Source organism: Lithobates pipiens, unplaced genomic scaffold (genome assembly GCF_037356315.1).
Source record: "Lithobates pipiens isolate NorthernLeopardFrog02 unplaced genomic scaffold, aLitPip1_a1.2 Scaffold_23, whole genome shotgun sequence".
Classification (NCBI taxonomy): domain Eukaryota; kingdom Metazoa; phylum Chordata; class Amphibia; order Anura; family Ranidae; genus Lithobates; species Lithobates pipiens.
The window spans coordinates 111,214,462-111,230,525 of NW_027507785.1; the positions used below are offsets into that span (position 1 = coordinate 111,214,462).

Sequence of the window (16,064 nt, forward strand, 5' to 3'; positions counted from 1 at the left end):
GGTCAAGGCAGGGTTCTGTTCTGTTTGGCACACAGAGACTGATGGATTTTAATTTTGAAAACATTAGTTTCCTGGCTGTTACGCTGACCTTCAGGTATAGTGCACTTACTGCGGGGCAGGCATCAGCATAATGACATGGAAAAGTCAATTGACTGGCCACATCATGCAGAGATCTGCAGAAATGGAAAATACATAAATAGAACTTTTTTTTATCAGCCCTGATCTAGTGTTACTTTGACCAGCTAGGGAATATACCAAGTTCCATTGATAATCCATCTTTTCTGCCAGCAATTTACAGTGAAAATACTTTATATTTCCAGGTATGGAGAAGCATGCGACTTATTACTCTCCTTCTCCCCCTATGAACTGTGTGCCTGAGCGGCCTATTACTGGGAAAAAGGAGAGTAGGAGATGGGCTTTAGAGAGAACTTTGTAGCTTGCCTTGATTAGACAAACTCACAGACCTATTTGTTATAAGAGAAATATGAGGTTGCAACTGCTGACCTCCTGAAAATGAGGTCAGAATTACAAATGCACACTTTTTTTCTTACCTGCGACACAGAAAAGTCAGAATGTCAGCTAGGAATTCATCAATCCCCGCACCTCTCAACGTGAACACGTTACTTTCTTTTACAACAAAAGAAAGTAACCCACCTTGACTTCCAGGAGTATGCCTACACATTGTGTGTAGGAAAGGAGCATTTGGGAAATGCCTATCCAACAAGAACTGAGCTTGGCAAAGACATCACTCATATTAAAAAGCTGATCATTGCTACAGGAACAAGGTAAAAGAAAAATATGCTGACATGATCTAGAGGTGGTGGAGAAGGTTTTGGGTCACGCCAAGAAAATGTCTTTAACAGCTTGCTGACCAGCCGCCTAAGTTTTACTGCGGCAGGCTGGCTCCGCAAAATCACATTATTGTACGTGATCTCGCAAGGCTTGGCTAGCGGGCATCCCGCCGTGAGCTCCGCGAGTCCGACAGCGGGTCCCGCAGACTCGATGTCCGCGGGCATACCCACGATTGCCTCACAGAGAGGAAGAACAGGGAGATGCTGATGTAAGCAAGCATCTCCCCGTTCTGCCTAGTGACAGTGTCACTGATCAGCTCTTTCTGTGATCGGGAGAGCTGATCAGTGTAGGGTCACACACAGCCCAGCCCCCCCCCCCACAGTTATAATCACAGTTAGGGCACACTTAACCCCTACAGCTCCACCTAGTGTTAAGCCCTTCACTGCCAGTCACATTTACACAGTAATGAGTGCATTTCTAATCGCACTGATCGCTGTATATATGTGAATGGTCCCAAAATGGACCAAAACTGTCCGACGTGTCCGCCATAATGTCGCAGTCACGATAAAAAAAAAATATATCTGATCACCGCCATACTAGTAAAAAAATAAAAAATAAAATAAAAATGCCATAAAACTATCCCCTATTTTATAGACGCTATAACTTTTGCGCAAACCAATCAATAAACGCTTTTTGTGATTTTTTTCCACGCAATTGTCAGTTAAAGCGCCGAATTTCAAAAACTTCTCTGGTCTTTGGCCAGCCAAATCCTCCGGGGCAGAAGTGGTTAAAGGAACAGTGTTATAAGATTAATGGAGGCTGTCATTCTCCTTTACGAATGCTAGCTTCCTGGCTATCATTCTGATACTTTAATTTCAATGTAGTTTAAGTTGCTGACCCGGGACACCTATCCAGATAAATCGGTTGATTTACTAAAGGTAAATAGTCTGTGCACTTTGCAAGTGCAGTTGCACTCTAAAAAGTGCAATTTCTTCAGAGCTTAGTAAATGAGGGGAAGCTCTGCGGCCTTCCCTCGTCCAATCATGTGCAAGCAGAAAAACTTTTTTCTTGCATGTGATTGGTATTCTTAGAAGTGTTCAACTGCACTTGCATAGTGCACAGTCTAATTTCCTTTCGTAAATCCACCCTAAAGAATTTTGGTACTCAGCATGCTTGTTCCAGGGTTGGGACTCAACCATCCTGAAGCCAGAAACAGACAGGCATCTAGCATTTTCAGTAGAGACCTTCAATAGCATCACCCATGATTCTCTCATGACAGTTGCTTTAATTGTGAAATCGGGAAATGGAGAGCAAAGAGAATTTACCAGAAATGGTAATCAGGAGGTGACATTTTTGCCCAAGCATACTTAGTTCAGATCTTGAGACTAGTTTGTGGATTGACCACCCAAATCATTACCAAATACTTACACCAGCAAACGTTACTAAGAGGTGACTTATCTCCCAACACAAATTAAATATTTACCTTAAAAATAATTTATTGAGTAGACATTACGTATTAATACTTGTTTTACAATCATGTAACCTATATATACACACGCACAACATACACAACGCTCCAACTATCTCCCGTCTCAAGAACTTTTTGCTCGTTTGCTTTTGGCCTTGCGGACTTCTTCGATTAGGTCTTTTAAATACTGGATCTCTTTTGCTATAGAGTCTGCTTTTTCTTTGAGGGAATCATTTTTCTGTTCCAGTTCTCGACACTCTGCAGATATTAACTCTTGTTCTGCTTTTTTCTTTTGCCGGTAGCGAGTGGCCGCTGTTTTGTTCTGCTCCATTTTCTTTGTCTTCTTGTCTACTCTGGGATGCCCTACAGTTTTTACCTTTGCCAAGACTTCTTTATTCTTAGAGGGAAGGTCATAAGGTTTGGGTCTCTCGGAAATAGGGGAACTGGGAGAAGATTGTACACTACTAGGGTACTCTACAGTAGATTCAGGACTTTGCTGAGGAGACCCCAGATATGACGGGCTCATATAAATCCCACTGTCATTATCTGAGGAATCCTCCTTCTCAGACTTCAGAAGTGGATTCATAAAAATACCACTGTCATTACCTGAGGAATCTTCTTTATCACATTTTGGAACTTCAAGAAAGTAGATTACTGATTTCTTATCTTCCTCAGCAACATCTACCTCACTTCCTACATCCAAGATAAAAGAATGGTCAGGGCTAGAGATATTAGACTCTGATAAACTGGGACTCACTGGAGCCACTTGATCTGCCTCCAGTGGTCTTTCTGGAAGTAAGATTTGGGCAGGTGATGGCACATACTGGCCAAACACCGGTGGGAGAGGTGGGTCCTCCAGAAGATCACAAGAGTCATCCAACGTGGCCATAAGCTCATCTGGCGAGACAGTGGATTCTAGATCTTCCATTCCAAGCAGGGAATCGAAATCGAACTCCTTCAGGTCCATTTTTTCCACCATCCAATCCATGCCGGAGAAGGCATCTTCTGTTAAAAAAAACAGATAGTTAGAGAAACAGATAGTTAGAAGTAAGAACCAAAGCCTCTACATCAAAGAGTTCACTATCAAATATATTTTACCTCAAATTAGAACACCTTTTTGCAATAAATGTTTGATATCTTTCATAATTTACCAGTGTTGTGATTGAACATAATAGGTAAAGTGAAATCAAAAAGGTGCAATATAAAGATTTATACATGGCCTAGGACTGTTAGTAGAAGTACTCTTACCCCGGAAACTGCCAAAGGGTTCAGCCAAAGGCAGCAGTTCAGAGACGCCATTCTTAGCCTTTTCGCTGGAGAACCCATGCGATGGGAGGTACCCGGACACCTCAATGCAGTCATCCAAGAGACCCAAACTTTCATCAGCCGCCAAAAACGACTGGTTGAAGGGGGACAAAAAGTCCCCCAACATCAGATCGTCGCTTAACAGGTTCATCTTTTATAATTATCAGGGCTTTGACGTAGAAGCTTGTTTCTGAGCTTTCTTCCTCGTATACAGCAATGCTGCTGCGGGATGCCTTGAGGAGCCTGAAAGAAAAATAAAATGATATACATATTTACAATGCAACAGAACTAATGGTCTATTGGTTTGTATTTGCAAATCCACATCTAAAATCCTGAACAACTGACTGACAGATTTTTAAATATTTTAGACATTCACTATTGTATTTTTTAACTGTGTTACTTTTTTGTGTTTACTTTTTTTGTGTTTTTTTATTTTATTTTAAACACACATATGCTAGAGTGGTTAGGAACATGTTATATCTTATACAGGGCCATTTTCCAGTAGCAGAGGGAAAAAATTATGGAAAAAAAAAAAAACGTGATTGTACTACATCTATCTCAGTTTCACTGCTTCAGTTTTGCATAGTCTGGTTTTACAAAAGGAGGATAAATCATCCCTATTCTTTCCTGCCTTTGAGAAATGCACTGGAGTCATAATCAGGTATTGAAGTGGTTAATAAAAGGCTTGCGACTTCACGGATGGGGGAGAAAATGAATGACAAGATAATTGTGGCGGGCTTTTTGTTGCTAAAGATTTGTTTTAGCTGTGGGGAGGGGTTGAGATGAACACATAATACAAGGAAGTTCAGTAGGGTGGAGCAAACATTTGTAACCAGAACTAGCTAGAGTCCCCCCCCCCCCCCACCCATCTGCGTCTTTGTGTTTCGAGTCTTCCTTTGTATATCGCTGTTTTATTTACCATCTGTCATATCTTCCTCAAATTTTACATTTCCTTTTTGCGTGCCGATTAGGAATCCTTGCTTGTTATTATGCCTAAATAAATGCCCATTAAAATAGCAGCCATCTGGTTTGTAGCCCTTTTTACTGGTGAAATTGAATCTGATTAAGCAAGGATACAGTTTACATTATCTGAAAATATTAAAGCTGTGTTTACCATACTTCTAGATCCATGTGGCTATTTATAGCTCAGCAATTATATTTGATCGTTACATACGATCAGCCCAGCTTGGTTAATCGTTTTTCTCGCCCAGCAGTCAAATGCCTATACAACTGGAATGGCAGCTTCCTCATGACCATATATGGTCACTTCCCCCTCAGTCACTCCCACACCACGTTAGTCAAAAGCAGCTCAGCCGCCATTTCACAATCCGACCGTCTGGTTTCTTCCCCACCCTCAGGCCATCAACGCCATCTTAACCTCATATACATTTTAACACAGACACGTAACATTCCATCTTACAGATTACTCGTTTAAATTCCTCATTGTCCTCCTCGAACTTTAGAATTTGACAATGAATTGGACAAGGAAAGCTCACCCAGCCTGACCATACATTTAAAAATACCCTTTACACCGACATCTGCTATACTGTAACGTGAGACACTCACGAGGAATAAAAAGCCAACAGCTGTTACAGAAAAGCTAATAGGCAGCATCTCCCACGAGAACGTCCCCGACTATTATAAAGACGAGGCATGGGACATCCTCCACCCTACTGGGAATCTACATGATGATGAGTCAAAGCCTTTTACATTGTATCTCCTATCGCTACATCATTTTATTTTATTTCTTATTTTAAATCAATGCACTTTACACACAAGGCTTCATTCACAAAGTTTTAACACAAGGATAAGGGTCTTTATTTTAGCCATGTGATCGTAATTTTCAAATCTCATTGAAAATAAATCTTTTAAATACTTTTAAATGAAATAGCTTCCATCTGGCGCATTAGCTTACGGCAGACACCATGATGGAATTTTTTTATAATTTAAAATCCTCAATGGAACCACACAACCAGTACCCCGTACAGTCTAATACAATGCTATAGTAGACCCCCCCCCCAGCGACCCAAAAAGAACGGTCCCATTTCCCTGGTATACTCACGCCATGTTTGTGACGAAGCCTGGAGCTGCCAGCGCTGCTGGTTGCTGCTGCCTTGCACTGGCCTGGGGAGGGGTTGCCGCTGGCCGCTGCTGCCGCTACATAGCCATGGTGGCCGCGGGGATGGTCGGTGGTGGGCTTCTATAACCTGGCACTTGGAACGATAACAAGCAAATGAATAAATAAGCGCTTCTTTAAAGTGAAGCTGCCGACAATCTTTCTACGTTACTTCTCTCATTCCACCTGCAGACTGACGTGGCGGGAGGATGGATTTTCCTATATATAGTGCCGGAGTGCTGGAGGTCGTATCCCTCCGCCTTCTGAAGTAGTGCTTTATTCTTCCGCCTCACATTCCTTGCATTTGTAGTATGTCTGGTTCAGGGTGACCGGTCAGGGATGTGTGTTACTTGCAGTTAATTGCAGCTTCATCATTCAGCAATATTCACCAATGTGGACTTTTTTTTCTTTTGTGGCTCAGATGAGCTCACATGGTTACTGGCAGCATGGGAGTGCTGGGGGGAGGAGGGGCAGCAAGTTCTCCTTGATATTTCATTTCCTCAGAAGCTGTAGCATCACAGCAATTGTGTAAACCCTGTATCTTTCTACAGCATGCTTGCTTCCCGCTCATCAACGCCACACATTCCCTCCCCCCCCTGTATATTTAACCCTATACGGACTGATTGCTGGAGACTTCCAATTCTAGACTAGTGACTCTCTGGTGGCTCCATGTGATTATGCCTTTCATGAATAGCAGCTCTCTGGTGGCTGGAAATGATTAACCCATTCAAGACGACGGGTTCCCTGATGACTGAATGTGATTAACTCCTTTCATGACTAGTAGATCCCAGGCTGCTGGGAATACTTAAAGCGGTAGTAAACAAAAAATCAAAAATGTATTATATGCGCTCCTACCTATCGTTAGATGCAGCAGCTGCATACTTTTTTTTAATGCTTTTTTTTCGCTTTATTTTCATCTGGTGATCAAGTCAGTAACACACTTCCTATCCTAGGCCCCATTCACATTATTGTGTAGTGGGACCGAGCATTCCTGCTACACAATTTTGACACTGCGCTTTTTATATGATTCTGCGCATCGCATAGTAGAGAGTAGCCTATGCGCAGAGTAGCCTATTCACTTGAATGGGCTGTCTTATGTGTGTTTGTTGCCTGAAAAGAAGCTCCTGCTCACACAATCTGGGAAATCGCAGTTTGCCGTAATTATCGCGCGATCTTGTCTTGTGACAATCTCGACAGAATCGCATCACATTTGGGTTGTCTTTACATGTCAATAGCACCCCAATACGATGCGATTCGGCTTCCATTGTGGTCGCATGATTCTGCTTGTGATATCAAATTGCGAGACACGAATGGGCCTTAAAATTGTCTCTGCTCTATGGGAGGAGCAATGGAGACACCCTTGGACAGCAACATTGTCAGTCTAGGGAGGGGGTAGTATTATGCCCCGTACACACGAGCGGACTTTTCGACATCCAAACTCCGACGGACTGAGTCCGTCAGACTATCCGATCGTGTGTGGGCTGCAACGGACTTTAGCTTCGCTAAAGTCTGACGGACTTTAGAAATGAAGCATGCTTCAAATTTTCCCGACGGAACTCCGCCGGACCCGGTCCCCTTCGAAAAATTCGCTCGTGTGTGTGCTACTCCGACGGACTAAAACCGACGCTAGGGCAGCTATTGGCTACTGTCTATGAACTTCCTACGTCGAATCCAGTCGTACGTCATCACGTTCGACTCCGTCGGAGTTTGGTGTGATGGTGTGTGGTCAAGTCCGTTCGGTCGAAAAGTCCGCCAGAACTCCGTCGAAACTCCGGCGGAACTCCTTTGGAGGTCTGTCAGACTTAATCCCTCTCGTGTGTACGGGGCATTAGAGTGCACTCAAACTGGCAGTTTTAACCCTGAGCATGGTTCGGCCCCCTGGTCCAGCTCTTTTGTGTAGTTTAAGTGACCTGAACTGTGCACAAGAACAATTAAGTATTCTGTGCCCAGGACCACTTGGAAGAGTGCAGACACCACATCTAAGGATGCAAAAATATAATCATTTTTTGGTTTTGGGTTGAATAACCCTTTAACCCACCAGTGGCTCCCTGTGGTTTGCTATTATTAACCCAATTCCTTATTCCCTGTTTGTATTAAGCCTGTCACCCTCAGCGTCAGCATACCGGTGCCCAACTTTTATCAAATCCTATCTACAGGATCCCATTCATCAAAAAGTGTCTGCTATCATAACAAACTATGGGGGGTATTTACGAAAGGCAAATACACTTTGCACTAAAGTGCACTTGGAAGTGCAGTCCCTCTAAATCTAAAGCCCCGTACACACGAGCGGACTTTTCGACATCCAAACTCCGACGGACTGAGTCCGTCAGACTATTCGATCGTGTGTGGGCTGCAACGGATTTTTGATTCGCCAAAGTCTGACGGACTTTAGAAATGAAGCATGCTTCAAATTTTCCCGACGGAACTCCGCCGGACCCGGTCCCCTTCGAAAAATCCGCTCGTGTGTATGCTATTCCGACGGACTAAAACTGACGCTAGGGCAGCTATTGGCTACTGGCTATGAACTTCCTTATTCGAATCCAGTCGTACGTCATCACGTTCGACTCCGTCGGAGTTTGGTGTGATGGTGTGTGTCCAAGTCCGTTCGGTCGAAAAGTCCGCCAGAACTCCGCCAGAACTCCGTCGGAACTCCGGCGGAACTCCTTTGGAGGTCTGTCGGACATAAGTCCTCTCGTGTGTACGCGGCATAAGGGGTAGATCTGAAATGAGGGGAAGCTCTGCTGATTTTATCATCCAATCATGTGCAAGCTAAAGTGCTGTTTTTTATTTTCCTTGCATTTCCCCCTTGGGTCTACAGCGACTTTTCTTCCAAGTGCATTTTCAGTGTACTTTCAAGTGCACTTGCAGTGCAAAGAGGATTTTCCTTTAGTAAATAACCCCCTATGTGTCAACTTCCAACTGTGTCAACTAACTGCAAACACAATGTTTTGGTCGACCTAGAGGATACCAAATTTTAGTCAGCACTATAATAATGTCTACCACTCCTCAAAATACATAGGAGCATGCAGACAACCCAGAATACCAAATGGTGTTGTTCCAGAAAGGGACCCATTTATTATAGAAGATACGCCATTCCCCTACCCTCCAATCTATGCATCACCACCATGACTTTCACAAATACCACACTGTGTTACTGGAAGCACTGCCAACAGCTACAAATGCATTCAGGTACCCACCAGGAGAAGTAGGAAACATGTGCCCTGGGAGACAAACACAAACAAAAATAGCCTATTGGTTTTTAGCATGGTTGGGGCAGTTTTTAGGTAGGCATTGTTTTAAAGAGCATGGCTCAGGGTCCATTTACACCTTAAGGTGTGCACTAACTAAGCACATGTAAAGGCCTGCGCGTTGACATGTGTTTGCTGCATTGCGTTTTACCATGTGCTGTTATCCAGTTTTCAAATTTTTTTAACTGCTTGCCGATTGCCGCACACAGATGTACGCACAGGCAGGCAAATGGGCGTACCTGTATGTCCCTTTAAATTTACCCCCTATCGGGCGAGCATGTCTGCCACAGGCCCATGGGTCCTGGGAACTCGATGTTTGCCGGTGTAGTGTCATATTTTGCTGCCTATCACAGGATGCTGCGGAAGTGACGTTGCCGCCAGAAATTGCGTACTGCGCATGCGCGATGCGTTCCAAACACTCGCGCCGTGCGTTCCAACATAGTTTCGGCAATACAGTTCAGCGAAACCATCACATAATGTTACGGAAGTGATGTTACACACAACACAAACACTGGGCCGTGCGTTACAACACTAATACTTCCCTTGTTACCTAGTATCATTTTTTACCAACCATGCTGAGCTATGTGCCGTGTTAGGTTTTGCATTGCTGGGACTTGTAGTGCCTATCCTGAGCTACATGCTTCAATGTTCAGTGTCCTCATCCCTATCCCCGAGCTTCAATGTTCAGTGTCCTCATCCCTATGCTTCAATGTTCAGTGTCCTCATCCTTATCCCAGAGCTTCAATGTTCAGTGTCCTCATCCCTATCCCTGTGCTTCAATGTTCAGTGTCCTCATCCCTATCCCCGAGCTTCAATGTTCAGTGTCCTCATCCCTATGCTTCAATGTTCAGTGTCCTCATCCTTATCCCCGAGCTTCAATGTTCAGTGTCCTCATCCCTATCCCCGAGCTTCAATGTTCAGTGTCCTCATCCTTATCCCCCTGCTTCAATGTTCAGTGTCCTCATCCCTGTGCTTCAATGTTCAGTGTCCTCATCCCTATCCCTGTGCTTCAATGTTCAGTGTCCTCATCCCTATCCCCGAGCTTCAATGTTCAGTGTCCTCATCCCTATCCCTGTGCTTCAATGTTCAGTGTCCTCATCCTTATCCCTGTGCTTCAATGTTCAGTGTCCTCATCCCTATCCCTGTGCTTCAATGTTCAGTGTCCTCATCCCTATCCCCGAGCTTCAATGTTCAGTGTCCTCATCCCTATCCCCGAGCTTCAATGTTCAGTGTCCTCATCCTTATCCCCATGCTTCAATGTTCAGTGTCCTCATCGAAGCAGGGGGATAAGGATGAGGACACTGAACATTGAAGCACAGGGATGAGGACACTGAACATTGAAGCAGGGGGATAGGGATGAGGACACTGAACATTGAAGCTCGGGGATAGGGATGAGGACACTGAACATTGAAGCTCGGGGATAAGGATGAGGACACTGAACATTGAAGCTCGGGGATAAGGATGAGGACACTGAACATTGAAGCACAGGGATAGGGATGAGGACACTGAACATTGAAGCACAGGGATAAGGATGAGGACACTGAACATTGAAGCACAGGGATAGGGATGAGGACACTGAACATTGAAGCACAGGTAGAGGGATGAGGACACTGAACATTGAAGCACAGGTATAAGGATGAGGACACTGAACATTGAAGCTCGGGGATAGGGATAAGGACACTGAACATTGAAGCTCGGGGATAGGGATGAGGACACTGAACATTGAAGCTCGGGGATAGGGATGAGGATACTGAACATTGAAGCCCGGGGATAGGGATGAGGATACTGAACATTGAAGCTCGGGGATAGGGATGAGGACACTGAACATTGAAGCTCGGGGATAGGGATGAGGACACTGAACATTGAAGCACAGGGATAGGGATGAGGACACTGAACATTGAAGCATGTAGCTCAGGATAGGCACTACAAGTCCCAGCAATGCAAAACCTAACACCACATGTAGCTCAGCATGGTTGGTAAAAAATGATACTAGGTAACAAGGGAAGTATTAGTGTTGTAACGCACGGCCCAGTGTTTGTGTTGTGTGTAACATCACTTCCGTAACATTATGTGATGGTTTCGCTGAACTGCATTGCCGAAACTATGTTGGAACGCACGGCGCGAGTGTTTGGAACGCATCGCGCATGCGCAGTACGCAATTTCTGGCGACAACGTCACTTCCGCAGCATCCTGTGATAGGCAGCAAAATATGACACTACACCGGCAGCCTGCGATTGCGGTGTGGAGAGGTGGAACGGGGAGATGTAAACAAGGCATTTCCTCGTTCTGCCTAGTGACATGACAGGGATCTACTGCTCCTTGTCATCGGGAGCAGTGATCGCTGTCATGTCAGTGGTAGGCTATCCCCCCTACAGTTAGAACACCTCCCTAGGACACACTTAACCCCTTGATCGCCCCCTAGTGTTTAACCCCTTCCCTACCAGTGTCATTTACACAGTAATCAGTGTATTTTTATAGCAACAATCACTGTATAAATGACAATGGTCCAACATAGTGTCAAAAGTGTCTGATGTGCCAGCCATAATGTCGCAATCATGATAAATGTCACAGATCGCCACCATTACTAATAAAAAAATGAATAATAAAAATGCCATAAATCTATCCCCTATTTTGTAGATGCTATAACTTTTGCGCAAACCAATCAATATGCGCTTTTTGGGGGTTTTTTTTTTAGGTTTTTTTACCAAAAATATGTAGAAGAATACCTATCAGCCTAAACTGAGAAAGAAATTTGTTTTTTATATATTTTTGGGGGATATTGCTTTTTTTTTTCAAAATTGTCGCTCTTTTTTTGTTTATTACGCAAAAAATCAAAACTGCAGAAGTGATCAAATGCCACCAGAAGAAAGCTCTATGTGGGAAAAAAAGGACCTCAATTTTGTTTGGGTACAGCGTCACATGACCGCGCAATTGTCAGCTAAATCAACGCAGTGCAAAATCGCAAAAAATGCTCTGGTCAAGAAAGGGGGGAAAATTTTCCGGAGTTGATGTGGTTAAACTTCACTAAGCTTGATTTGTAAAGTAATCTTTAACTTATAAGGAGAAAACCCATCTTTAGGCATCTGTTTCTAGATATCACCTTCCCTGCCAAAGGGTGCTGGCTCGGTATGTATGATGCATATGAGCAAAAAATGGATCCGGATGGCCGTTCTCCAAGAAAATTCCTTTATTGAAGACTCAGTCCATACAAAAACACGATAAAATGCAAACTGCTAACGCGGTTCACACCGCGCTCACTGGGGCTTAATCATAGCGAAATCATGACTATAGTAACATGGTATATACACACATACATGGCATGAAGGCCTAATTGAAGGACTTACTAACGCCCACGTCATCATGCGTAGATCCGGCTTCACTTGAAATAATGGGACAGCTGAGACCGCAGTTCTCTGTGCAGCATGGTAACCCTTTACAGATGACGATGTGAAATCAAGCCAAGCTTTCACATTAGGTTTCATGATTAAAAAAACTCTATTCAGACAGAAAATGGAAACACCATCACTATTGTGTCTCCAAATAATCCAACCACAATATGGTAATGACACTCTAGTGTAAAATACTGGAATGTCTTAAAACGTGTGTGTATATGTAGGGAATGATGTTTCTCAATTAATCTTGTCACAAAATTATAATAAACGAACAATATATTACACACTCATAATCTTCAACTGATCGTTCACATGCATGTTGCAGTGCACTTACACGTGTTCACACACGTTGAGAAAAGAAGTAGGCCTGCCTACTTTTTTTTGCAGCACAGAGCAGTATACATCAACGCTTTTGTTGAAACGCTCCTATTAAAATACTTTGCTTTTACAATGTATATGTACATGCAATGGCATGTGTTGATTAACACATGCCAGCGCATCTAGTATGAATAGACCCTTATTGTAACAAACCCTAAAAAAAAAAAAAAAAAAAAAAAAAAAAAATTCTAATGCCGCGTATACACGATCGGAATTCCGGCCAGAAAAAGACAGATGAGAGCTTTTCATCAGAAAATGCGACCGTGTGTATGCTCCATCAGAATTTAGCTGTCCGAATTTCCGCCAGCCAAAAATTGATAGCACGTTCTCAATTTTCCAGACGAAAAAACTCAGACGAAATTCCGATCGTGTGTATGCAATTCTGACACGCCAAAAATCATGCATGCTGAGATTCAACTACGAGACGGAAGCTATTGAACTTCCTTTTTCTAGTCCCGTCGTACATCACCGTGTTATAAACGATCAGAATTTGGTGTGACCGTGTGTAGGCAAGACAGCTTGAGCCGGTTTCCATCGGGAAAACCATCAGAGCTTTCTCCGACGAGAATTCCGATCATGTGTATGTGGCATTAGACCTCATTCACACAGGCACTGGCTCCCGTACTGTGTGAACAAAGCCTTTGATTTTTGCATCTGCATCTCCTGAGTAGGGATGAGCGTGTTCGCATGGTCCACATGCAGAGCCCGCCTGGAAGTCGGTGCAGCGCTGCGCTAATCACAGGCAGTGAGACATTTCCTGATCTCTGCAGCCGCACATCGGGGCAATGTCTCACTGCCTGTGATTAGCGCAGCGCTGCGCCGACTTCCTGGCTAGCTCTGCACGTGGAGCATGCGAACACGCCTGAGCTCATCCTTACAACCTGAGTAGCGTACAGGCAGCCTATGAAATGAATGCAGATGCAGCCATGTCTGTCAATGTCTGCTCCTGCATGCCTCTCAAATTTTGTGAGTGTCCATGCAGCTGTTGCGTCTGCATTAACAACTTGGGGCAGATGAAGGAGCAAAAACAAAGGCTTTGTTCACGGGTGCCAGAGCACATTTAAAGAGTTGATCCGTAAAAGAGGAAGTACCTTTTTGGCTGCTTTCACACTGGGGCGATAGGTCTGTTAGCGGTAAAGCGCCACTAGTTTTAGCAGGACTTTACAGCTGTTTAAGCAGTGCTTTTTGGGCGATAGCGGGCACTTTTACCCCCCAAGAAGGGGTTAAAAGCGCCCGTGTTGTGGTGCCAACGAAGCGCTGCCCATTCAATCCAATGGGCATGGGTGGTGTAGGAGCACTGTATACAGTGCTCCCACACCACCCCGCAGATGCTGCTTGCAGGACTTTATTTCCCGTCCCACAAGTGCACCGCCCCAGTGTGAAAGCACTCAGGCTTTCACACTGGGAAGGCATGAGAGGCAGTTTTCTGGCGCTTTACAGGAGCTATTGTTCGTGCTAAAACACCTGAAAACTGCCTCAGTGTGAAAGGGGTCTTAGAGCTAGGAAACATGACTGCTGTTTTATGAATATAATATAAACCCAGCTAAATAGAACACCATGCCATAATCATTAACAAACAAGCACAGTGGTACATTGTTCTAGGACTGACTTCCTGTGCGTCAATACTGGACTACTTCCCTCTGTCAGGTGCTGTGATTTACAGGTTATATAGATTAGATATCTATATAACTCCCAGCAGTTCTCACTGACTGAATGTCCCACTTGGCTTGAGGTCTGCTTGGGGTATCTTTACTTTGGGCCCTCAGTCTAGTCCTCCTCTCGTACCCACACACACCAGAGTTGCTGTTTCTCAAAGGGATGCCAAATATATCTGTGTAGCGCACTACTCTCTTGGGAGCTGCTAGTGTAGTTCATTACAGTACGGCTGGTTTCAACCCCTGCTTCTTCCACCCCTCTGTAGTAATCACCGACACAGTTCAACAGTTGAAACAATAAACTTTTATTCTAGATGCTGCAGTCTGTGTTGTGTGCGTAATGCAGAAAAGTATAAGTTGCCTCCTTGACTGTGCTGCATGAGTAGATAGACCCTATCCCTTTAACAAACTGGCCAATTCCCCTCTGAAAGACATCTGGTACTGATGAAATGCTGGAAGCCCCAGGCCTCACCTGCCTCTCACCTCCTGCGATTTCTTCCCAGGCCAGCTCAGGAAAGGCCAGGCGACCCCGGTCTACTCAAGTTGGTTAGCAGCTACTTCCAGCTTCTTGAATGGTGAACCTTCCAGCTCCGGGGTCTCTGAACCCCCAGGCTTTCCAGTTGAGTTCCTTGGCTTTCCAGCTCTGGGGTCTCGGCACCCCCAGGCCTTCCAGCCCTGCTCCTGTGAGTTACATTTTGAAACCTTTCTGAATCTTCTCTATTTCCTTCTCCCCCAGGGAGCATGTGACCTTAGTATATACGTCTGTCCCACCCCTGCCCATACAAATTAATGATTGGGCCAGAGCCATATACACTGCCTGCTCTTCAGTCCCTGCCCCGCCTTCCTTCCAGAACATTATCCTGGACAAGCAAGGGAGGTCTTCCAGGCTGAAGAACAGGTGGTCACACCCCCTCTATTCTCCTGCCCCTCCCAAACCCAGATCAAACCCACCAGGCCTAAACAAGAAACAGTAAGGCACTGGCAATTTCTCCTAACATTAACCTGTTAGCACCCACTTAAAGGTGGTGGGCGCTACATCTGCAAAAAGAATATGAGAGTGCTTCCCACTCTGCCAAACTTAGCACCAGCTCCCAGGCATCTAGCAATGCCCCAGTGTCATGTCTATCAGGGTTGCCACCTTTTATTCAAGCCACACCCAAACACTTTTGCAGCACGGCAATTTTTTTATTTTATTTTTTGCTGTAAACACTATAGGAGTATAAAAGACCTTGGATACCTTTGGATGCCCCAAGGAGAGTAGCAATCTCTAGCGCACAAAGCGTGCCTTGGCACACAGTGGATGTGGCCAAATGTCTCTGACTTGTTGCTGACATTATCACCCCACCCTTAAGTTAAACCTGCCCCCAAACAGCTGCCCGCAGTCCTTGACAGCAACAGATTTGTGTATTGACTATCTTGGTTACTTGGGGAGCCACAGCCTGGTCTGAATAATTTGTTCGGGTTTCAGGTGGACTGAAACCCGGACACATGATTCAAAACCCGAACTGTCTGGGTGAATCCTGGACAGGTGGCAAGTCTAGTGTCTATGTATGTAGTATGTTGATGTGTGTTGGACATGTGCATTAAGCATGTATTTTGGAGGTACTCCCGAGGTTTTCTTTTGGGCCCCCAATGCACATGCAAACAGTAAACGAAGCAGCTGACTATTTACCGCACCACAATACAGCTACAAAAACATACATATGAACA

At 44.5% G+C, this 16,064-nt stretch overlaps 1 protein-coding gene across 2 annotated transcripts; it reads right to left on the reverse strand.

Moving 5' to 3' along the window:
- Nucleotides 1-2,270: 2,270 nt before the first annotated feature.
- Nucleotides 2,271-5,892, reverse strand: ATF4 (activating transcription factor 4). 2 transcript variants are annotated; one of them, XM_077452183.1, is made up of 3 exons: nucleotides 5,628-5,892; nucleotides 3,509-3,808; nucleotides 2,271-3,262 (listed from the first exon to the last, which is right to left on the reverse strand). In XM_077452183.1, exons 2-3 carry the CDS (start codon nucleotides 3,714-3,716, stop codon nucleotides 2,385-2,387), a joined length of 1,086 nt encoding a protein of 361 aa, XP_077308309.1. In that variant the 5' UTR covers nucleotides 3,717-3,808; nucleotides 5,628-5,892; the 3' UTR covers nucleotides 2,271-2,384. The 2 variants fall into 2 exon arrangements, with proteins under 2 accessions (XP_077308309.1, XP_077308308.1); XM_077452182.1 differs by having other exon boundaries at nucleotides 2,271-3,265; nucleotides 5,628-5,891.
- Between the last annotated feature and the right edge of the window lie 10,172 nt (nucleotides 5,893-16,064).

Excerpts from the sequence above, each read along its gene's own strand:
- ATF4 (XM_077452182.1), bottom strand. The coding sequence starts at position 3,716 with ATGAACCTGTTAAGCGACGATCTGATGTTGGGGGACTTTTTGTCCCCC. Across the intron at positions 3,266-3,508 it reads ACCCTTTGGCAGTTTCCGGG|AAGATGCCTTCTCCGGCATG; the intron begins GTAAGAGTACTT and ends TTTTTTTAACAG.